We start from the raw sequence: 25640 nt of genomic DNA, 5'->3' as shown, positions 1-25640 counted from the left end.
GTGGCACGTGGCACGAGCGGTTTTTCTTAACAATAGACAATAGGATTAGCCTTCGGGGTCTATTAGAAAGCTACAAACTATACTTACGAATACGGACATACTAACCTGAGCGACTGCGGGTGGGGGCTGGGTGCACAACACCCTGGCTCTATCCGCCGTCCTCGCTAAAGTCGACAGGGCCTGGGCTCTAGCCGCGATCCACGCCCCGGCCAATGGCGTGCACGCCGCGCAGCCGGAACATCCGGTGCAGCCCCCCCCCGCGGCCCCGGCGCCGCCCCACCCCCCCGCCACTTCCCACGAGGACGCGGCAGCCTCAAGGCCCGTTATACCTGACAAACATGGGGGTATACGTACGTAATAATTAAAAAAAAAAAACCGACTTCCATGAGGGACACCCCGGTGAAAGAATAGTTATTTGTTTTACAAGGGGGCAAATTTGTTGTTTAACCCTCGTGCTTTGAAACCCTCGTAACGCTCAAGATTCCATTTTTCGAACCACTCGCTACGCTTGTGGTTCAATTTTGGAATCTTTCGCTTGCTCGGGTATCAATATTAGGTTCAGGTCCAGATAAAAGCCCGGATCCAGGTCCAGGTCTTGGTCCAGGTCCGGCTCCGGGTTTGAGTCTAGGTCCGGGTCCGAACCGGGCCGGGTCCGAGTCCGGGCCTTAGTCCGGATCCGGGTCCGGGTCCCAGTCCAAGTCGAAATCGCCAAATGTGTACTATGCGTCGTTGAAGAGTTCTGTTCTGATCATCATCAGCAGTTCCAATGCATCAAATGCGACAGTTTTGAATGAAAATGCTTGATTTTTGGATGACAATACAATAATCTCTATACGCATGCCTTTAAGATTTGAGGAGTTCCCTCGATTCCTCATAAATCCCATCATCAGAATTCGAGCTTGACAAAAATGTGGCTTAAAAACTTAACTTACTTAACAAACATAACGAAGAGGACAAATTGCCAAACGTGAACTATGCGTCGTAGAAGAGTTCCGTTCTGATCATCATCAGCAGTTCCATTCCACTTCATCAAATGTCACTTTTCTGAATGTATGTGCTTGATTTGTTGATAAAAACACAAAAATCACTATATGTATGCCTTTAAGATTTGAAGAGTTCCCTCGATTCCTCATGGATTCCATCATCAGAACTGAGTTTTGACAAAAACGGGACCAATCTGTATGCATATACGTACAATCAAAAAAAGGATTTTCTAAATCGGTCCAGTAATGACGGAGATATGGAGTAACAAACATAAAAAATAAAAATAAAAAAAATAAAAATAAACATACAACCGAATTGATAACCTCCTCCTTTTAGATTTGGAAGTCGGTTAAAAACCAAACCCGAATAAGTTTTTGGCAAAATTTCATTTTTGGGACTACTTATCTTTTATCGCTGGCTGTACTTTTCTTACCACGGGCAACTAATCATCGAAACGATTCTAAAAATCCCAAACCCGATTATGTTGCCCCGTTTCATCACAGTTTCTAATGGCCACCTCCCGTGTCTGACATCGGATCGGCTCGATGGTACAATAATATTGCATTATCACCCGACATACACATGTTATGCCAGTTTTTAGCTCAATCGGAAATCGGGAAGTGGGTCCAATTTAGCTTCCTAGATTTGATCTACACTAACCGACAAACGTACTAACGGGGCAAGTTAAATAAAAACTTATAAAAAAGATTAACACTACTATGTATGCAGGTAGCAGTGGCGGCGCGTCCATAAAAGCCGACTCCCACCGGCTTGCCTGTTTTTGGACGTTTGAGCAGAGTTGTAAAGGAAATATGTAAGCCAAATTAGCCCCGGCTTGCCTATGGATATGTTTGACGCGCCGCCACCGGAGGTAAACCACACTTAAATTCTAAACTCATCAGCTACTCTGTGAATTTAGCAATTTGCGTTAACAATTTAACAAAACGGATCTATATCTGAATCCCTAAAGTATTTTCTCCTATCTTTGCATTCCCTAATATTGTTTGTCATAATGATCAGTTGTCCTAACACTAAAAACCCTAATTTTGGTTTCCCTAATTATTGATTGCTTGTCCTAATGTTATTAAGGTTATTTTCTTTTTTGCGAGGGTCGCAGTTCTAACCCTAACCTAACCCACTTTTGTGACAGCTTCTAAAACCTAACCATTTTTCAAAACTTTATAATATGGAAAATAATCGTTATGACAATTGATCGTTAGGGCATGTGCCCATTAGGACACACCAGTTAGGGCAAGTGACTTTAGGACAAACGTTGTTAGGGATTCAGAATGACACCCAACAAAACATATGCACAAAAAAGCGTTATACCTTGTTCAACAAGTTCAGCGTCCGCTTTAGCGGCCCGATGTAGTGAGGCCAGCCATCGTTGTGTGGCCTCGGAGCTCGCCGCTCCTAGCAACCCCTCTAGCACATGAGCGGCTAAACGGTGGTGCCCATATCTGTATGATAAATTAAATCATAATTATCACTACACCTTATATCCACTTGACCGTCCGACGATAGCATAGTATCCGAAAAAAATATGCTCTTAACCATAGAGAAAAAAATACATAGAGTGCTCACTCCATACATCAGTTCAGACTATTAATTTCAGTGTCTACATCTAGCATCGAGTAGCGGAACTATCAGTACTGCTACTTGACAATAGATGTAGCACCGACCGGAAAGTCTTATCTCAACAGCATAAGACTTTCCGGTCGGTGCTACATCTATTGTCAAGTAGCAGTACTGATAGTTCCGCTACTCGATACTAGAGGCTAATAGTCTTTTTGGTACTAAAACTGATGTATGGAGTGAGCACTCTATGTATTTTTTTCTCTATGCTCTTAACCCTCCGCGGGAACCTTACTATTGAATTGATTTCAGAGCCATCTAACGGAATATTTCGGCATTATTTACTAATTCTCTTGATGCAACAACGTAGCCTAACTAAATAGTTAGCTCTAAGAAAATATAGATGGCAGTGTACGCTAGGGTTTTGTAGAAAGTTGTGGATACTCAGCGCGGGGCGTGCGACGCTAAAAAAAACCCGGACGGTTGAGAGGAAAACAGTCTCGCGGGCCGGACGGTCAAGCGGATATAACAAAGTCCCCCGCCGCGTCTGTCTGTTTGTATGTTCGCGATATACTCAAAAACGACTGAACGGATTTTCATGCGGTTTTCACTTATCAGTAAGGTGATTCTTGAGGAAGGTTTAGGTGTATAATTTGTTAAGGTTTTGTGTAACCCGTGCAAAGCCGGGGCGGGTCGCTAGTTAAATACTATAACACACCTAATACCTATACAAATAAGGTTTAAACTTACCTCAACGCAGCTCTAGCGACCCTATACTTGGTCCACCCATCGGCGCTACTGATAGCTTCTTTAATTTTCTCCTGCCAAACGCTGTTTCATCTGCATTTGAGCGCTTTAGCTACAAAATACCTTATTGGTATGGTTATAGATCTTAAATTACCTTAACGCAGCTCTAGCGACCCTATACTTGGTCCACCCATCAGCGCTACTGATAGCTTCCTTAATTTTCTCCTGCCAAGCGCTGTTGATCTTGCATGTGAGCGCCTTAGCGGCCCGCTCTTGGAATATCACTGTACAGAGGAGCACTAGCGCTGTCCCGTCTCCCACTGGCTCTGATAACTCTTATTAGTATGACTATAGGGCTTAAATTACCTTAACGCAGCTCTAGCGACTCTATACTTGGTCCACCCATCAGCGCTACTGATAGCCTCCTTAATCTTCTCCTGCCAAGCGCTATTTATCTTGCATTTGAGCGCCTTAGCGGCCCGCTCCTGGAATAGCACTGTACAGAGCACCAGCGCTGTCCCGTCTTCCACTAGCTCTGATAACTCTTATTAGTATGACTATAGGGCTTAAATTACCTTAACGCAGCTCTAGCGACTCTATACTTGGTCCACCCATCAGCGCTACTGATAGCCTCCTTAATCTTCTCCTGCCAAGCGCTGTTGATCTTGTATGTGAGCGCCTTAGCGGCCCGCTCCTGGAATAGCACTGTACAGAGGAGTACTAGCGCTGTCCCATCTTCCACTAGCTCTGATAACTCTTATTAGTATGACTATAGGGCTTAAATTACCTTAACGCAGCTCTAGCGACCCTATACTTGGTCCAACCATCAGCGCTACTGATAGCTTCCTTAATTTTCTCCTGCCAAGCGCTGTTGATCTTGTATGTGAGCGCCTTAGCGGCCCGCTCTTGGAATATCACTGTACAGAGGAGCACCAGCGCTGTCCCGTCTTCCACTGGCTCTGATAACTCTTATTAGTATGACTATAGGGCTTAAATAACCTTAACGCAGCTCTAGCGACCCTATACTTGGTCCACCCATCGGCGCTACTGATAGCCTCCTTAATCTTCTCCTGCCAAGCGCTGTTGATCTTGTATGTGAGCGCCTTAGCGGCCCGCTCCTGGAATATCACTGTACAGAGGAGCACTAGCGCTGTCCCGTCTCCCACTAGCTCTGATAACTCTTATTAGTATGACTATAGGGCTTAAATTACCTTAACGCAGCTCTAGCGACTCTATACTTGGTCCACCCATCAGCGCTACTGATAGCCTCCTTAATCTTCTCCTGCCAAGCGCTATTTATCTTGCATTTGAGCGCCTTAGCGGCCCGCTCCTGGAATAGCACTGTACAGAGGAGCACTAGCGCTGTCCCGTCTTCCACTGGCTCTGATAACTCTTTATTAGTATGACTATAGGGCTTAAATTACCTTAACGCAGCTCTAGCGACCCTATACTTGGTCCACCCATCGGCGCTACTGATAGCTTCCTTAATTTTCTCCTGCCAAGCGCTATTTATCTTGCATTTGAGCGCCTTAGCGGCCCGCTCCTGGAATATCACTGTACAGAGCACCAGCGCTGTCCCGTCTTCCACTGGCTCTGATAACTCTTATTAGTATGACTATAGGGCTTAAATTACCTTAACGCAGCTCTAGCGACCCTATACTTGGTCCAACCATCGGCGCTACTGATAGCTTCCTTAATTTTCTCCTGCCAAACGCTGTTTCATCTGCATTTGAGCGCTTTAGCTACAAAATACCTTATTGGTATGGTTATAGATCTTAAATTACCTTAACGCAGCTCTAGCGACCCTATACTTGGTCCAACCATCGGCGCTACTGATAGCCTCCTTAATTTTCTCCTGCCAAGCGCTGTTGATCTTGTATGTGAGCGCCTTAGCGGCCCGCTCTTGGAATATCACTGTACAGAGGAGTACTAGCGCTGTCCCGTCTCCCACTAGCTCTGATAACTCTTATTAGTATGACTATAGGGCTTAAATTACCTTAACGCAGCTCTAGCGACTCTATACTTGGTCCACCCATCAGCGCTACTGATAGCTTCCTTAATTTTCTCCTGCCAAGCGCTGTTGATCTTGTATGTGAGCGCCTTAGCGGCCCGCTCTTGGAATATCACTGTACAGAGGAGCACCAGCGCTGTCCCGTCTTCCACTGGCTCTGACACGTCGGCCCTGGACATAACAAGTAAATTACACGTTATTCCCCATATACATAAAACCATAGAGAAATATAGGTACCTAAAGAAAGAGTGGTAACTCCATACATCAGTTTTCTTAACAAAACGCGAGTTATTTCGTAGTCGACATCTAACGTCAAGTAGTGGAACTATCAGTACCGCTACTTGATACCAGATGTCACAAGTTTCGCTACTGACGAAACTAATATTATGAGCAGGAGTTGAAAATAGAGTTCCGGTGAATCCGGTTATAATATTAGCTAAAAACTGTCGAGCATTAGAGTTTTTGTTTGCCGCGACATCTATTGTCAACTAGCAGTACTGATAATGTCCGCTACTTGACGCTAGATGTATTGACTACGAAATAACTCGCGTTTTGGTAAGAAAACTGATGTATGGAGTTACCACTCTTTCTTTTATATTTATCTATGATAAGACAGCAAACCTCTGCTAATTTGTTCTCTTTCTAAAAGACACAAATGTCAAAATGACGAAAACGGTATAAAACTGTTAAAATGGAGTCAGCAAAGAGATATAGTTACCATTATTTATTGGTTATGGTTCAGCTCAGCACATTTGCACAACACAGCACAACACTAGGCGGCAGGCAAGCGGTACCTAATATGTGACACATATTCGGCTTCTACAAACGACAATACCACACAACTCACCCGTCCATAAGATCAGTCAGTGTAAGTGTGTGGGCCCCATGAGTCCCCCCCCCTAGGGCCCCCAAGGCCTCCAACAAGGCCAAGGCCCTAGGGCCTCCGTGTCGCCACCCAGTGGCTCGTAATTGTGAAGTCAGTAGTCGACCGGTTCTTGGCGCGTATTCGGCTGGTGCTGCGTTGCATAGTTGTACCTGTCAAGAGACATGGTTTTGTAAGAGTTGTTTATACAGGGTGGCCAAATAAGAGGTATACACTTTATTTTTGAAATTTTATTCTATAAAACATAAAAAATATTAAGTATTCCGTGTTAAATATAATATGTAGGGTCAGCAATTACACATGGAAAATAATGTCAGACAAATATCCACCTCTAGCACATGGCAGATGCGAACCCTTTTCATAGCGTTTTTCATCACTTTTTCACACATTTCTAGCGTTATCTCAGCGACAGTGTTTCGAATATTTTGTTTTAATTGCTAAAGGTTCGTTGGCCTATTAGCATAGACACGACCCTTTAGATAGCCCCACAGAAAAAAGTCAGGAGCTGTTAAATCAGGCGATCTTGGGGGCCAGTCAATGTCACCGTTTCTCGAAATTAATCGACCGGGAAACGTTATTTTTAATGTTTCTATTGTTTTTAATGATTAAAACACGTTGTTCCGTCGTAAAACGCTCCATAATAAATTTGCCGTATCTACACAAACTAATTTTCATGCAATAACTGTCATATTTACCGCCACCCTGTACAAGAAAACACTACAATCGCATTAGGGCTCATTAGGGGCGCATTAGGGGGGAGTTTGCCTCGTGGACCGATACGTTCCGTACTACGAGGGGTGTTCAAAATATTCTCGGTATGAGAATGAAAACAAACAAGTACGAAAAGTTTGATATTTTTATTTTTCAATATACTCCCCCCCTATGTTCATACACTTAAAAGATCGATCAATTATTTTTTTTAATCCTGCATAAAAATATTTTTTATCTTTGGTGTAAAAATGCTCCTCCACTGCCGCCTTCAATGCTTCATCATCGGAAAATTTATTTCCACGCAGATCCTTTTTAAGATTGGGGAACAAAAAGAGGTCGCTGGGGGCTAAGTCCGGACTATACGGTGGGTGAGTAACAGTTTCAAACCCACATTCAACAATAGCTGCCTTGGCAATATGAGCAGTATGGACGGGGGCGTTGTCATGCAGAAGCATAACACCTTTGGTTAACTTTCCTCGCCTCTTTTCTTTGATTGCATCCTTTAATTGACGTAGAATGTTAGCGTAGTACTGTCCTGTGATATTTACACCTTTTTCTTTATAATCGATCAGTAATACTCCTTCACAATCCCAAAATATCGTGGCCATGACCTTGCCAGCTGAAGGGATGACCTTGAACTTCTTGGGATGAGCTGAACCCTTAATGTGCCACTGCATGGACTCTTGTTTACTCTCTGGGTCATAATGATGAACCCAGGTTTCATCTCCAGTAACTATTCTTTGCAGCACCTCATCAGGATTTTCACCGCACAGGTCAATAAAATCGGAACAACAAGCTACACGCATGTCTTTTTGAAGCCGAGTTAGCATTCGCGGAACCCATCTTGCACTTACTTTTGACATATTAAGATGGTCATGGATAATATCATGTACGGTACCAATAGAGAGATTGGTTACTTGTGCTATAGATTTTACCTTCACTCGACCATCTTCCAATATAAGTTTTTCCACTTTATCAATATTTTCTTGTGAAGTAGCTACTACAGGCCGGCCAGGTCTAGGGTCGTCTTCAACACTCTCCCTTCCACGTTTAAACTCGCTTGACCACTTTTGAATGGTAGATAAAGAAGGAGCAGACTCACGGTAAACACAATCCATTTCCTCTTTTATGGTTTTTTGATTTTTACCCTGTTTTGTCAAGAATTTTATCACGCATCGATGTTCTAATTTAGTTAACATTGTCAATTCGCACATGATGTTCATGTTTGTTCAGCAATTGCAGAAAAACAAAAGAACATCTCGGTTCGAATTATACTTTTTTTTAATGTCAATGAATAAACCTTAGCGGCCAGTAACGAAAGAAATTTTAGAAGAGGTTGTAAGATATCAATACCGAGAATATTTTGAACGCCCCTCGTATACTTCGTTTTTTTTAGGATTAGAAATTTGGTAAACAATCTTGATGTGTCTTTTAATTGAAAAACGCATTTTAAAAATCAATAACTATTACTTATGAAAGCAGAAGACTATAAAAGATCGTATTAGATTCATAATTGTTACATATTTACCGTAACTTATTTTTAAAATGTGTTTTTCATTTAAAAGGCACATCAAGACTGTTTACCAAATTTCTAATCCTAAAAAAAAACGAGGTATAACTTTGAGATGATTTATTTATTTTTTAACTTATTCAAAAACTTAAAAAACATGTTATACCTATGCCAACATTAAGGAAGCTATCAGTAGCGCTGATGGTTGAACGAAGTATAGGGTCGCTAGGACTACGTTAAGGTACCTAATTTAAGATCTATAATTAAAGGCCTAGTGGCCAATGAGATATTTTTTTGCAGGAATTATTTTTGTTTATTTATAATAAGAATAATAACCAACCAGACAGCGCAGAGCCATACGCAGCGGTCGTATGTTGTCTTGTCCGTCCGTCACGCTCGTCGCTATAACTATGTTCTCTAGCGCAAGCATCAATTCGGCGCCTTCAACGGGGAGTCCTTCTTCGTAGCTGTGAACAAAACATGTTTGTGACAAATACATTTATGTATTGCTATATGTTATTTTTAGGGTTCCGAAGCCAAATGGCAAAAAACGGAACCCTTATAGATTCGTCATGTCTGTCTGTCTGTCTGTCTGTCTGTCCGTCTGTCTGTCCGTCCATATGTCACAGTCACTTTTCTCCGGAACTATAAGAACTATACTGTTGAAACTTGGTAAGTAGATGTATTCTGTGAACCGCATTAAGATTTTCACACAAAAATAGAAAAAAAAACAATAAGTTTTTGGGGTTCCCCATACTTCGAACTGAAACTCAAAATTTTTTTTTTCATCAAACCCATACGTGTGGGGTATCTATGGATAGGTCTTCAAAAATGATATTGAGGTTTCTAATATCATTTTTTTGTAAACTGAATAGTTTGCGCGAGAGACACTTCCAAAGTGGTAAAATGTGTCCCCCCCCCCCGTAACTTCTAAAATAACAGAATGATAAAACTAAAAAAAATATATGATGTACATTACCATGTAAACTTCCACCGAAAATTGGTTTGAACGAGATCTAGTAAGTAGTTTTTTTTTTATACGTCATAAATCGCCTAAATACGGAACCCTTCATGGGCGAGTCCGACTCGCACTTGGCCGCTTTTTTTTATTAATGCACTGAATGAAATGAACGTCTTTCCCGAAGCAAAAGTTTGTTACAAATCCAGAATTAAAGAAAACAGAGTTTGTTTATCGTGCGTTGGAATAAACCGGTTTTAATCGTTCTTAACCGGTTAATGTGACAAAAACTTTATGAAAGCGTTCCCCTAAAAACCGGTTTAAAAATAACGGTATTACGAACAAAACCGAAAAGAAAAGGTTTTGCGCCAAGTACATCATAACGGTTTGGAAATTTAACCGGTATTCGAGCCCTGTCAAAAAGTAGTTTTTGATTAATAAAGTGACAAGCCAAAAGTATATCATGATGCATGTCAACCTAGTTATAACTGGAAATGCCTGATCAAGTAGGGCTAATATATGTATGTACCACACACGCTGTTTACATTGCAGTCATCATACTAATTGGATTAGTGGAGTTTAATAATTTAATTGGACTGAGTGCATTATAATTGAAGGTGCATTTATGTTTGTTTATGAGGGCTATGAAATTTATTATAATGAGTGTGTTCTGCAGGGTTAGTTCTTGATGCACTTGTGCTGTGTTAAAGATAATTTATTTGCATTAAACATTACCAGGTACCAGGTGTTAATAATACTTATACAAGATTTGGTTGACCAGCTATAGTTACCAGTGCACGGCGCGGCTGGTGAGCACGTGCGCGGCGGTGGCGGCGACGCGCAGCGCGCTGGCGAGCGCGGCGCGCGCGCATAGATCACGTAAGGCCAGCTGCGCAGATCCCGCCGCGTCTGCGATCACGGCCGGACACTCCACCAGGATCTACGACCGACATATACTTTGTCAAAGGACTGTCTCATTTCCAGTGATCGGGGATTTCTATGCCACTTGGGGTGAATGACCTCAATCATTATGCTAGTATGGTGTTGCGAACGCAACCTTTATTTGTATAAAATCTCAATACCTATATTCCTAATGCAGTAGCTAAACGCGGCCGTCGGGCTCGGCTAGTATTCGGCAGCTTTTTCTTAAGGGGACGGTATATGACGTTTTCGATTTAGACCTCACTTTGTGCAATCAATTTGTTCAATGAATGATTAATAACTGCATTAAATTATACGCAAATCTGTTCACGAAGAAGCCGTGTACCGGCTCTTCACGCCATATTTTTTTTTATTTCCTGTAATTCTCTACAAATCGACACTAAAAGTGTCCAAAAATCAAAATATGGAGTTCCGTTTGAGCAAGACGCATTACAGTTTTGTCTTTGACAGTAATTGAGTTGTTGTGGGATTTTGAAGGCTAGATAACTAAACTACCAGATTATTATCTACTAATATTTTTACTCACAAATACAACACAGAAATTCAATCCCAAATGTAAACTTTCGTATAATTTCCATACATTGACGACATCACTCAAAACTCTTCTTCGAGTCAGATGGCCGTTGGCCTTGCATCGAAGCAGACGTGTACATCGTCATAGCTCGTTTTTGACATTAATAAAGACATTTCATCATATACGCATACGAAAATGTATACCAGTAGATAAATTGTATTTCATAAAATAGGGTAAATAAATATAATCACGTCGAGCTCCAGTCAAATTTTAAATGTGAGTTGTTGTTATTTACGGGTCGTAACGGTCGAAAACAGCAGTAAATTATCCTAAAACAATACGATTACAATCGAATTTAAGTAACTTGTTCCTTCAAAACCCGCTTAAAATGAAAAAAGTTTAAAGACTCGTTTTACTGATTGGGATTGATTTTCATTATGCTGGTATCAATTTTGCGTCATTATAAAAATGTATATGACTTCTGTACGTCAATGACTTTTGATGTCAATTAATTGTAATCTTGTATTTATGTTAGAGAATATTATATGTTCATTTAAATATTACTCATCTATTAATACGAAGCGTAATTCGTTTAATACCTAAAGACTTGCAGTGTCTACACCTACTTTGTTGACGTTCGTTCCGTCTATGTATGCGATTACGTAACGTGCTGTTCTGATAATCTTCAAGAATCAAGATAATTAATAACGGCAAGACCAGCATTTAGTACCAGCGAGTTTTGCGGATTTGGAGACCGAGATGAAGCTTACAGGCCAATATCGCTGCGGCCTGGCCTGCTTATTGTTATGTGTATAAATCGAATGTTATATTAATTTACTATAAAAAACAATGTTTTATTTCAATGACATTCTGTGCGTAGAGGTATGTATGTTTCGGTGATTATAAGAATTATGTCCACACAATAATCGTGCAAAGCAGAGACTGCATTATTTCTTTACGGTATAAGCGGTAAGGAAAAACTCATTGGTATCCTGGCTCGTACCAATGAGTTTTTCGGAACTTATGTACGAAATATCATTTGATATTTACCACTAGCTTTTCGGTGAAGGAGGAAACATCGTGAGGAAACCTGCATACTCGTAGTGCATACATTTGCGAAGAAATTCAAAGCTGTGTGTGAAGTCCCCAATCCGCATTGGGCTAGCGTTGAGATTATTGTCTATACAGGGTGGTCCAAACCGTGACGTCCAAAAATCGTGGGCTATCATAATGTACCCCATATGTATGTTAGCCGATTTTTCGTAGTTTTCAAGTTATGATTTTTTAAGCTTTTAACTTTTCCTATGTAGGTAATATTCTCCGACCGTCCTTAGTCTGGGACCGGTCTGAAAACCAGCGCCGGGCACCTAGGCCCGGCACACGCTGAGACTGGAACCCTTTGCCTAATACAAAGATCTTCTCACTTTTGTTTTGTATATGATAACAACTGTTTTATTTTATTATGTAAGTAAATCTAACTCTATTTTATGTTCATGTATGTGGCAATAAACAATTCTTATTCTTATTCTATTCTTATTCTTATTCCTATGAAATTCCGGGGTTCCCATACAGAGTGGCTGAAAAATAACTGCATTCCGTTGCCAGGGAGGTGTTGGGATTATACTGAGCAACTTTTATTATGGGACCAACCCCGAAATCGCGAAAAAAAAATTGGCTTTTTATACATTTTGGCTAGTCCATTTTCTATGGAAGGGTAATTTTTTTTCGCGGTTTCGGGGTTGGCCCCATTGTAAAAGTTGCTCAGTATAATCCCAAAACCTCCCTGGCAACGGAAATGCAGTTATTTTTTAGCCACTCTGTATGGGAACCCCGGAATTTCATATGAAAAGTTAAAAGTAAAAAAAAATCATAACTCGATAACTACGAAAAATCGGCTAACATACATGGGGTATATTCTGATAGCCCACGACGTGAGGAATCTAAAAAAAAATTTTTGGACGTCAAGGTTTGGACCACCCTGTATATAGGCTGAATTATTATTATTATTTATAGGCGGTACGGTACCGTTATTATTTATCAATACCGCTTCGTTTTGAAGGTACTATACCTGTTGAAATATAAAGTACGGTACCGGTATAAAATTGCAGCAGGTACAACAATTTTTTATAGGTGTACAGTCAGCTGCAGAGAAAAGGTACCACCCCTGCATACAATCTTCTATGCAGGGGTGACCTGCAGTTGACTGTACCTAAACCATCACTGACCGAGCGTAGGCGAAGGTCTCCGTTTCAGCTTGGGCAAAAATACTTTCGTTTGTTCGAATGTTCTCCTTTGCATATCACATTTCTCAAATATCTCGAGAAAATTTGTAAGCAGGTTCGGTAGTTGGATATAATTACTCGGTTTCTTTTTTTTTTATAAGTTCTAATAGGCAGAGATTGTCATAAAGGACTTAAGCGACAGTAGGGTCTGTGGTACTTAAGACCATTGTGATTATTCGTAGTGTCCGACCGAAGATTCGGTTTCGGTTTCGGTTTCGGCCATAAAATCATGTTTCGGCCGTAGTTTCGGTTTCGGCCAAAAAACGGCCGAATCTTTCGGCCTGGCCGAAACATACGAAATAGTACTTCGTATTATGAAACTAAACTATGTGACAAAGACCAAAAGTTGGCGAGCAAGTAGGACAACAATATTTATATATACAGAAATTTGTGTTTCGGTCGGACACTAATTATTAGGTACTTACTGATTACGCTGCGCCGCGTGGAACGTGAGGTGCGTTGGGGTAAGTACATACAAATCATTCAAGAAAAAAATCCCTTTTAAGATCACTCGTGTGTCTGCCCCTAATAGACTAATTCAATTGAAATTTGGTACACATTTTTCACATATGACAAAGAGTCGGTGATCCAAAGATGGACTAGTAACGTAAATAAATAAACTTTTAACTTTGCGGCCATTTTTTTGTATCGTGTGATATATCAGATATTAAATTGTAAGATATTTACTAATAATAAGCATTGGTCACGTAAATTATTTTTAGTCTTTTTTTGCAAGTATGAATGATATAGAACATTATTTCAATTATTTTTAAAATTAAGCCTATCCAAAGGCGACTTGGAAGATGTGTCATGGGGATCTATATTCGTTGGGTGAAAAACAAGTCTTTTTGTCTAATTATCGTTTAAAACACAATCGATCGGCAATAACGCGGGCACATAAAACAAAAAACTTCTTTTTTCACTCATAAAACTCCTTAAACCTAATAAGAGCTAAACAAAAACAAGTGCGAGTCGCACTCGCATTCTAAGGGTTCCGTATATTAAGTCCGTCTCACGCTTGACTGCACATTTCTTATAGATTTTCCTGACATATATAGGTAAAGAACTACTTTGTGTATTTTTTTCAAAATTTTAGATCCAGTTGTTTCGGAGAAAGTGGGCGGAGAATGATCATTTTTTGCCTATTTTCATGAATAACTGCTGAACTATTAATCCTAAAATTATAAAAAAAGTTATGTTTGAGATTCTTACAATGAGCTCTTTTATTTGATATGTAACACTATATAGTTTAAAAAACATATTTTTTAATTTTTTCATTTACCCCCCCCCCCCCAAAAATGGCTACCGTATTTCAAATTCTCTAAAATACATTTTATTTACGTTACACGTCCATCTTTGGGTCACAAATTTACATTTGTGTGCCAAATTTACATATGTGTGCCAAATTTCAACTGAATTGGTCCAGTAGTTTCGGAGAAAATAGACTGTGACAGACGGACGGACAGACAGACAGACGCACGAAGAATTATATGTATATGCACTTATCCCAACGCACCTCTCGTTCTACGCTGCGCGGGGTTCATTGCCGCTCCTACCGCCGTAAGTGTAAGTACAACTACATCATCAAGGCTACGATCGAAGATAATCAGTTCAGCACTGAAATAATAGCGGTGGAATGCCAGTATAATATTTAATTATTTATTTTAATTTTATAAATTTAATAGCAAAATAAATAGCGAATATAGGATACTCGTACAAGTAAATCTGTAAAGATCTTAGGGGTACATCAGCCGACATATATTATTAAATTTTATTTTGTCGGCCTTAATTAAATTTCCACCCTGCCGAAACTTTATTTATTTAAATTTTTAATTGAATTGATTTTACACCTTATGAATAACCGTATAGAGTAGTAAATAACATTTTACATCTGACTTAATGACATCTGGGTTTATTCGGTTTAACTTTACAAAACGCGTATCTCGACAAAGCCATAATATGCAGAAAATAGTTAACAATCAAATGAATTAAATTAGAATTTAAATACGTCACGTGTGACATGAACAGACAAGGAGAGCAAGATTTAATGTATTGTTTCTCTTTCTTTTTTCAATGGAACGTTTTTACAGTTTCTGTTCCTCAAAAGAGGTCAGTGGTTAACACTAAACTCAAAACGCAATCTTAAAAAAACTTGATGGGTCAATGACCTGTCCCAGTAAAGTGAGGTAGTGTGCGTGAAGTGCGCTTGTGTGTGAAATGGGGTAAATTGACAGAATCTGAAAATTTACCCACCTCTACCGTCACCTTAAGCGCCAATAGGAGCGCTCCACATACTTTGTATCGCGGCCAATTAGAGGCACCTAAATTTAAACCACCTTTTGTACTATTGAAATTATGCAAATCACTCTCTCATCAGCCTTCATACAATACCCACTTCTACATTTAACCGTTTTGGCAAGAACCCTTGTAAACCAGTACCTTGGAGAATTATATCAGTTCACTATAAGAATTGAAGCTTTTTATTTGAGTCGTCGAGCTCCTGACCTGCACGGCGGCTACATATGGATATGCCGCGAGATTCCGGGATTCGTGTGCGATATAGGAGAGCGTTTTGGCATGTTACTGTTAATCAATTAATCATGCATTGCATATATTATTAATATTTATAATTGAAAATTTGATTACGGATCAATTGAATATATCAATAAAACCACTAAGCTCTTAATAATTTTTTGAATAATATTTTTTCTTTAAATCATAACCGACACTGTTTTTTTACAGTCCTTTATTTTATAAACGAATTACCAACACCGAAATAGCGTTTACTTTTCGAACAGTTTTGTTCCTATCGCGGGCCAAGTGGCGTATCCATATTACCATTTCGACTTGATATCCCGCGGTGTGGCATAGAAATCCCCGATCACTGCTCATTTCAAACATAGACAGAGATAATTCAATTCAATATATTTATTTCAGACCATGTCCATAGTGTTAGTGTACATTCCCTTAGTCTTATGTTAGCGAAACCTATACTAAATTATAATAAATTATAAACTACGCCTCTAGACCCCATATGTACATCGTCCCAGTGTTTCCAGAAGGCGCAAGCATGCGACTCTACCACTAGGCGCAAGCGCCTACCGCGAACCACGTCCGACGTGTTGCCTCTCTGTCGCACTTGTAAATTCGTACGTAAGAGTGACAGGGAGGTAACACGTCGAACGTGGTTCGCGGTAGGCCCTCTGTTGGAACCAGGGATGTTGCGAACATCCGCATCCGCAAACGCGGAACATCCGCATTATTTTCAACATCCGCATCTGCATCCGCATCCGCATAAAATCGATGCGGAGCTTATGCGGATGCGGATGTCGAACAAGTTGGTACAGGAACGTCTTAGCGGCGGCGTAAGTGCTAGGTAATTTCGTCATTACCTATAACGAAATCGTTTAGATCCAGAAAAGTCGGCGTAGTTACTGTTTATTAAATATAACGCACCTATATTCTTGCTCAAATACTAAACGTTTCGTTTTTTTTAAATAAAAGAATACTAAAAATGTAATATTTGACGTTTTCTAAGTACCTAATCTTGACATCCGCATCCGCGGATTTGAGCCTTTAAATATCCGCATCCGCATCCGCGGATGTCAAAAAATCTGCATCCGCAACATCCCTGGTTGGAACTGTCACGCACGCGACGCATCTGGGAGGCCGTTCTATTGCGTATGATCGCGCCGAAGCAATACTGACTGCTTCGGCGCGCCTCCGCGAACTAATCATACTATCTTTGTCTTACACTAGTACTAGGACCCAAAAGAAAAGGACGAGTATAGTTTTTTTGGTTCTTATTTACTGAGAAATTGGTTTGACCAACTATACAATACCATAGAGAAAAAAATACATAGAGTGCTCACTCCATACATCAGTTCAGACTAGGGTTTGCAAGATCCGTCAATTTTTCGGATCCGGATATTTCGGATATTAAAATTTGACGGATCCGGATATCCGAATAATTCGGATAATACGGATCTGTATCAAGAAAGGTGACGAAATTTACAACTTACATACAAGGAACAGCTAGTAAAATGTAAAATGTTCATATTTTATTTAATTACAATTATTAATAATTATTATTATTGTCTCAAAACGATATAAATAAGTATAATAAGATATTCAGTGTAGTCTTAATTAGGTATTCCTATTAATAATATTATGCATTTTTTTTTAGGAGGCCGTAGTCAATTTGTAACCGAAAACGCCAAAAATGAAGTAATTAAAGCAAATTTATTTCTATATATCTGCTCAGAAGAATTAATTCTAAAGGTGCCTAAAACACCGCTTTAACTTCGGCGTTTTTTCTTAAATTTGCCATTATAAGCTCACAAAATAAAAAATGGAGAAAAAGTTACATTTAACTTTTATTATTTTATACCAGTAACACAGTAACAGTAAGTTTTATACAGTAACAGTAACAGGAGCAATAAATTAAACTGTAGTCTGTACTCCTCAAACTGACCAACATTTGTTCAGAAACTTTTGAAAATAACTCACGTTTTGATTTTTATTACACTTTAAAGTTTATTCTACAACGCAATGTATTGCAAATTGTGTTATGTTTAAAGCGTGACAAGCAACGTCAAACACACTGATGTCAGCGTACATTGAAGGCAATACAATTTATTTTGTATGAAAAAGAGAAAGTCTAAAGGAATCATAATTTTTAAAAGTTGCTGAACAAATGTTGGTCAGTTTGAGGAGTACAGCCTTTAGTTTAATTTATTGCTCCTGTTATAGAAAGCACCCTGTATAAATCCAGTTAATGACTGCAAAATAATGTAAAATTACTACAAAAGTTTCGGGAAATTAAGAAATTTGGGCTACAGCTTCTTAATAACGAGAAAAAAATATCAATATTAGTTACTCAGTTAGCAGCTGCAGCACATCAAGCACATGTTACCTATTTACGTATGTTAACTGAAGACTGGGAACCGACACGATAACACAAAAAAGTCACTGATAACAACACGCACAAGCACTAATGATGTTCCAGGTAGACGACCCAAAGGCGACTGAGCGAAAACCTGATAACAATTACTTACAAATACAAATATTTACCCTTATTCCAGTCAGGAGGCATGCAGGTAGCTCGTTTTAAGACTGTTACTGTTACTACTGTTTAGTTTAAGCAATATTTGTATTTATTTTATGACGTTATCGCGTACCAATAACGCGACCAATGCAATATTTAACGGATCCGTGAGATCCGAAATATCCGGATCCCATGAGACGTTGGATCCGGATCTTAGATTTGACGGATATCCGGATATTTCGGATATCCGGATATCCGGATCTCAAACCCTAGTTCAGACTATTAATATCAGTGTCTACATCTAGCATCGAGTAGCGGAACTATCAGTACTGCTACTTGACAATAGATGTAGCACCGACCGGAAAGTCTTATCTCAACAGCATAAGACTTTCCGGTCGGTGCTACATCTATTGTCAAGTAGCAGTACTGATAGTTCCGCTACTCGATGCTAGATGCTAATAGTCTTTTTGGTACTAAAATTGATGTATGGAGTGAGCACTCTATGTATTTTTTTCTCTATGACAATACTATATTGTGTAACAAGAGTCAAGAGGCTTAAAAATATGAGTCCTATTTATGATACAATCATGAATGAATAAATTTGCAACAAGCAGAAACGTCTGCGAATGATGCTATTAAGCTTAGAATGAATTCAAAAGTGGAAAAATTACTGCTTCGGGTGATTCGCTGGCTATGGATGAGGTCTTGGTGGCTCAGTTGGCAGGGCGCTGGAGTATCGATCCGTGAGTTCAAGTCTCACCCGAGGCACTAATTTTTCTATTTTTAAATTTATCATGAATGAATGAATAAAATCTTTTTTTTAAGCAACAAGATTTTTTTTTAAACCCCAAAGATTACAATACAATACAAATCCTCTTGCACAACCTCAGAACAAATCGTCGCTATACTTACTCAACCTCATATCTGCAACAATCATTTGATGGAAATGTCGCTTTTCTTTCATTCGGAATACGGGTGTTTTTGTCATTAAATGAGTGTTGCAGATACGATGTTGAGTAAGTATAGCGGCGAAATGTACATAGACACAAATAATACATGAAGACAGAGGTAAACAACAGGCGGCCTTATCGCTAAAGAGCGATCTCTTCCAGACAACCTTACCTGATTTAAAAAATTCTATGATTGTATGTTTTAGGGTTCCGTACCCAAAGGGTAAAAACGGGACCCTATTACTAAGACTCCGCTGTCCGTCCGTCCGTCCGTCTGTCACCAGGCTGTATCTCACGAACCGTGACATTTTCACAGATGATGTATTTCTGTTGCCGCTATAACAACAAATACTAAAAACAGAATAAAATAAAGATTTAAGCGGGGCTCCCATACAACAAACGTGATTTTTGACCGAAGTTAAGCAACGTCGGGCGGGGTCAGTACTTGGATGGGTGACCGTTTTGCTTGTTTTGCTCTATTTTTTGTTGATGGTGCGGAACCCTCCGTGCGCGAGTCCGACTCGCCCTTGGCCGGTTTTTTTTTTTTGTATTGTTCAACTTACTTGCATAACCTCCAAGCATAGCATGGTGTGTTTGGGGTCCGCGTCGGCGGCGGTCCGTACGAGCGCCTGTACCGCGGCGGCGGGCCACAGCGCCGCGTGCTGAGCGAGGGTTTTCAGCCCGAGCAGGGCGGCGCGCCGGACCGACGAGCGAGCGTCGTTAGTGGCTATACTGAGTAGCAGATCCACCTGATGACAGGATAGTCATCAGTTTAATCAGGAGTCAGCACAGACAATCCAACCTCTAGACATAGCATAGTCGCACTACCCCCTCTGCCACACATACGGTAGCGTTACTCCATCTTCGAGTCAATCCCGTGCCGTGATTGGTCGGTGTCTTTGAACGGACCAATCACGACACGGGATTCGCTCACCTCATCCCCCCGCACCCCCGTATTTTTGGCAGCATCGGTTTCATGAAAGAATTGGCCTAAGCTCAGTCTAGAGGTTGGATTGTCAGTGGGAGTCAGTTAAGCCATAGAGAAAAAAATACATAGAGTGCTCACTCCATACATCAGTTTTAGTAACAAAAAGACTATTAGCATCTAGCATCGAGTAGCGGAACTATCAGTACTGCTACTTGACAATAGATGGTAGCACCGACCGGAAAGTCTTATGCTGTTGAGATAAGACTTTCCGATCGGTGCTACATCTATTGTCAAGTAGCAGTACTGATAGTTCCGCTACTCGATGCTAGATGTAAACACTGAAATTAATAGTCTGAACTGATGTATGGAGTGAGCACTCTTGTCTTTATTTCTCTATGGTTAAGCAAACATAACATTACTAAATACCTATATGACCTTAACCCTTAAGCGCCACTTGCACCATTCCTCTAACCCGGGGTTAACCGGTTAAACCTGAGGTTACCATGGTCACCAGTACAATTTGACACTGGGTTCACGGTTTAACCGCTTAACCCCGGATTAGTGGGATCGTGCAAGTGACCCTAAATGAATTATTATGTAGATCTACATCGTATATTTTGATGGCCCGTGGCTCAATATGCAGGCATCCAAAATTACATTTATTCATATCTGATGATTAGAATTTAGTTTATTTTTAATTATTTACTATGGTTTTTTTCTTTATCTTTCCCATAATCTATATAAAATTACCCATCTATTTCAATTTATTAGGAAATTAAACAAAAAATTCATGCTTTTAAAAGCAATTTTAGCAATAAGGGTTAAAAAATTGCTAACCAGAGTATGTGCCTTCAGGGTTAAAAAATTGCTAACCAGAGTATGTGTTGGCTACTTTTTAATCTTGCCAGGAATGGTTCGTTACTGAAAAGTATTGAGGTTGACCAATTACTGTGTGATTTAAGGGTTAACTGGGGTTGGTACATATGACAAATAAACACGTATGTTACTTAGTTTAATTTCCAAACTACATAGTTTTTTAAGCGAACTTACTTCCAGGGAGTAAGTATGAGGTTCTAAACCGAAATGTGTCAAGTGGTTGATAAAAACTCTTTAGTATAAATAAACTTTAACACTATACAAAATAAAGGAAAGCACTATGCAATAAGTTCCTTTCAAATTGCTGTGGTTTAAGTGACTTAAGTGGCTCATATCTGACTGAGCTTTGCTCGAAAAACATATAAAAACTCAAAAATGCGAGATAGATCGATTTTTCGCTCGCGAAAACCGCCGTATAGCAAATTTCATCGAAATCGTTAGAGCCATTTCCGAGATCCCCGAAAAAAATATACATGTACAAGAATTGCTTGTTTAAAGGTATAAGATAAATCCCTTATTACCTGATAATAAGATAAATCTCTCTCTTTGACGACCGGTCTGGCCTAGTGGGTAGTGACGCTGCCTGTGAAGCCGCGGTCCTGGGTTCGAATCCCAGTAAGGGCATTTATTTGTGTGATGAGCACAGATATTTGTTCCTGAGTCATGGTTGTTTTCTATGTATTTAAGTATTTGTATATTATATCTATCGTTGTCTGAGTACCCACAACACAAGCCTTCTTGAGCTTACCGTGGGGCTTAGTCAATTTGTGTAAAAATGTCCTATAATATTTATTTATTTATTTATTATTTATCTCTTATTACCTGATCAGGAACGTGGACGACGGTGTCGTGAGCGATGGCGGTGAGCGCAGAGATGGCGGCGCGCACAGAACTTGTAGAAGGAAACCGCTCCAATAGAGAACGGAGAAGTTTCAGAACCCCACCCGCTCGCACCGCTACAAATATTACGACAGAGGCTTACACATTAGATCAGCTGTTGACAACATTTATATAACACATAACATTTAAACATGTCAAATAAGAATCAACATATATAACACTTAAATATGTCAAATAAAAATAGGCTATGTGGTTGTGATGTGTCCTCTGCATTTCTGTTACCCTGAGGCCCAAGATACACTTGTAATTTTTACTTACGTAAGTAGGAACACAGCTATACTACAGAATGAGAGATGCCTCAACAAATAGCCTTTTCCCTACTTTAGGTAAGTAAAACTTACAAGTGTATCTCAGGCCTAAGGCACCTTAAGTCTCAAAACAGCAAATATTGTTCAATATGGGGTTTTTCTCCTAAATAGTCGAAGTATTTAACAAGAATATAAGGTAAATGGATGCAAACAGCAAAAGAAAGAAACAAATGGAAAGCTATAGAGGAGGCCTATGTCAAAGGACTAGTTGAAGTTAAAGTTGTTAAACTAAATTAATTTATGCTATGTACTTCAATAACAAAGGCTAATTACAATTACAATTTCTCATGCATAAGACTACCTATACATATAACAGGTTAATACCTCCTCCGTGAACAGTCCTCAAGGCCCGTACGAGCTTGGCGCGCCGCTCTGCGCCCGTGCTCTCGCATTCCACCATGTCCGATAACTTGTTGCACATGGCCACCGCAAAGGCACTGAAAATGGTACACAATTAAACTATGTATACAAAAATGTATTTTCTTTATAATTATTTTAAAGAGATTCTTGCCGTTTCGTTTTTTAAATCTAAATTATATTTTTGAAGTGGCTACACTTGCCTATGGATTTTAGGCTTTAACTGATCTGAATAAGGCTCCTTTTATATGGAAGTGAACACAACATTGAAATGAAAGTGCTAGGTTGTTGGAAATAAAATAGTTCTCTAAGTTAAAGCTATTTCAAAACTACTTGTAACAATAGTACAAACTGTTCCAAGCATCAACATAGTAAAGACATCATAAACTAAGAAAGATGTATTGCAATTTATAAATAGTTGCCACTGACAATCAGATAACATTATTCTTTGAGCTATGTATTAGTGGTTCCGTGGAAGTTCTGTGCTGACATTAAAATAATAAAACTATGTTAAATATAAAAGAACATACTTGGAATGTGCCGCAAATCGGGTGGTAGCATAAATAGCAGCCTCAACCTCCACATTGTCATGGCTATCCAGCCCCCGCCTAATAGCATGGTGTACATTTTGCCTCTCTGGAATGATCCCGGCCACAGCTCCGAGCGTCCGAAGTGCGAGTGCCCTTGCTACGGGATCATTTGAATGTAGGACACTGAATACTCGTCTTAAAAACTCATCAACGTTCAGGATCTTGTCCAAATGCTTCTCGCTCTGCTGGCAGACGCGCAGCACCCATAAGCGAAGGAAATTATTGCCCATACGAAACACATCGGCAAGTTTCAGAAATGACGAGTTTATGAGTATTGGAAACGGGTATTTTTCGAAGAGACGTGGAAAACGGACTATCGCTTCGCACTGCTCACCCACTTTTCCTGATCTGAGCCCTGTAAAACAATCATTTGTTATAGATTTTGTATGCTTTGTTGGTTGTTTAGTGTAATATATAGGTTAGGTTTGTATACCTTTGTCTAGCTCAGTTAGTGCTGAATTAGCGTCTTGCTCCGGTTCACCAGAGGTGTCGCTGAACGTATTTAGTCGAACGCCAATCATTTTCGGCTATTTGCAATAGAAAATATGTGGATTAATCAACAAAATTCAAGTGACAATAACACAAACTTGGTGCATAAACAATATAAAACCGCCCATAGACAACACATTTTTGACAGCCGGTTTTGACAGCGCAGGCAGTTGCTTATTAGTTTGCAAAATGCTCCGTAGATGGCGTACTAACACATCTTCTTTCACTCTTGATGTATGCTATTCAACGGTAGATGTCGTTACAATGTAATAATAAAAACGTAGAAGTATATCGAAACTACCCATTTTCCTTCTTTCTGGACTAAAAATCGTAGTGGCTTCACCTTGTTGCTGGCCTTCTCATTCTGCGTCAACAGAGTGATTTACCTATCCGCTTTGATTCCCCGACAATCCACTGATTTTCATAATTATGTTGCCGAAAGAAACTATTCTGCTACAAAACAGGTAACTAGGTAGGTATTAACGCAAAATCAATTCGACAAATCGTGAATGTAATATACCTACTTAATAATAAATATACTATGTGTTATTTATTATATTATTTATCCTTTTTAAAACACATTTGATCCAATCCAACCTTTAATAACTATTCAACTCTGTCTATTGTTTTATTTAATGTGACTTTTCTGGTTGTCTTGCCTGTCAGTCTGTTCTGTCTCGGTCTTGAGTCGCAGTGTGCATGAAAAAATTATACTTATTTAGTGAATTAATAGAAAGGTGTTTACAATTGTAATAAGAAAACGTGTTTGTGGCTGTTGTATCTATTTGTTAGTGGGTATTCGGACCACGATCTTGGGCCCACTGCAGCTGCAAGTATTCCGTAGTAAGTGGAACTGCATTGGTAATAATTATAACTTATACATTCTAACGATTTAGATGTAGGTAATCGGATAATTTCGTATGTCGATATTTAAATCGGATGAAAATCATCCAAAATTCCATCGTAATAAAAGTCCCTTTTCGGTATTATCCGACGATTTTCGATATTCGGAATTATTCGAATACACCTTACATCAAATATACCAAGTAATAAAGTTTGCTTCTCAAATTTGGTCTCTTGTTGGCGTCACAGCCCATAGCTTCAACGAATAGCCCCGTTTGAGTGATGTTTTAAAACAACAAAAACTATAGGTACAGTCGCCATCAGATATATTGGAGCGGAGCGGCTAAGGCGCTCACAAAGTACTTACCTCTATTGTCACGTCGTTAGAGTGCGTGTTCAGCTAGATATTGTGAACACCTTGGCCACACCGATATATCTTGATGGCGACTGTACTTACACTTACCTATGTAGCGCGATCGGATAAGTTGAAATAAAAAATAATAGGTACCTAATATACCTAAACGAATTTCAGTGACGATGACGTAGAGGGGCAAGTTTTGTAACGTGATGCCAATGACCACAAATATTTTTTTGTCCAGCATGTTTTAAAATCTCTGACCTAGCCCGTTGTGCCAGACGAATAATCACGTTAGATATTTACATTTGTATATTTAGCTCTACAAATTACTTGCAGGTTGCAGGTCTGCAGACTCCCGTCCCGATCTCCTATTATGGGTCTAACAAGTAAGCAAACTTGATATTAAACACCTCTAAAATTAACCTAGCAAAGCTCTGTTTAGCCTTCGCCTCTCAAAGCGTAATTACACCTGTGTAACGCGACCCGTACGTCGCCATTACACACGACAAACTTATCCCGTGCAGTGGGCAGAATTAGAACTAACCATTTACCATACTAATTTAAACTTTATGTGCAGATACTAGCGCCGTTATCAACTGCAAGTATTACTTGGTGCTGCCATTACGTGAAATTACGCGAAATGGTGCCCACTAATAATGGCAGATCGGTCAAAAGCGGAGTTTTGTTACGGTGTTATTTTAGATTTGTAGCTGTTGTTTAGGTGTTTGATGTCCGACAGCTTTCAAATTAACGCGGCTGGTGTAAACCGTACTTAATGTTAACGGTAAATTCTAATTACGTTAGATAATACTTTAATGAGGGTAGTTTGTCTTTTCAAATATATACCTATTCTTATTTCAAAAGGATGAAAGCAGAA

At 39.6% G+C, this 25640-nt stretch overlaps 1 protein-coding gene across 1 annotated transcript in view; it reads right to left on the bottom strand.

The window, feature by feature from the left end:
* The window catches only part of LOC134651744 (integrator complex subunit 7), a 33683-nt gene extending 10004 nt beyond the window's left edge, over positions 1 to 23679 (bottom strand). The window contains exons 1-12 of the mRNA XM_063506844.1: positions 23507 to 23679; positions 23014 to 23428; positions 22451 to 22563; positions 21741 to 21874; positions 19678 to 19863; positions 10171 to 10319; positions 8762 to 8888; positions 6184 to 6352; positions 6091 to 6109; positions 4518 to 4712; positions 2314 to 2444; positions 106 to 329 (exon numbers count right to left, since the gene is read on the bottom strand). Coding sequence (XP_063362914.1) covers positions 106 to 329; positions 2314 to 2444; positions 4518 to 4712; positions 6091 to 6109; positions 6184 to 6352; positions 8762 to 8888; positions 10171 to 10319; positions 19678 to 19863; positions 21741 to 21874; positions 22451 to 22563; positions 23014 to 23428; positions 23507 to 23594 — 1950 coding nt within the window. The 5' untranslated portion in view covers positions 23595 to 23679. The remainder of the gene's footprint in view (positions 1 to 105; positions 330 to 2313; positions 2445 to 4517; positions 4713 to 6090; positions 6110 to 6183; positions 6353 to 8761; positions 8889 to 10170; positions 10320 to 19677; positions 19864 to 21740; positions 21875 to 22450; positions 22564 to 23013; positions 23429 to 23506) is intronic.
* Between the last annotated feature and the right edge of the window lie 1961 nt (positions 23680 to 25640).

This window comes from Cydia amplana, chromosome 10 (assembly GCF_948474715.1).
Source record: "Cydia amplana chromosome 10, ilCydAmpl1.1, whole genome shotgun sequence".
Taxonomy (NCBI): Eukaryota; Metazoa; Arthropoda; class Insecta; order Lepidoptera; family Tortricidae; genus Cydia; species Cydia amplana.
The sequence above is the reverse complement of the archived record's forward strand: the minus strand, read 5'-3'. Positions and strand labels throughout refer to the sequence as shown.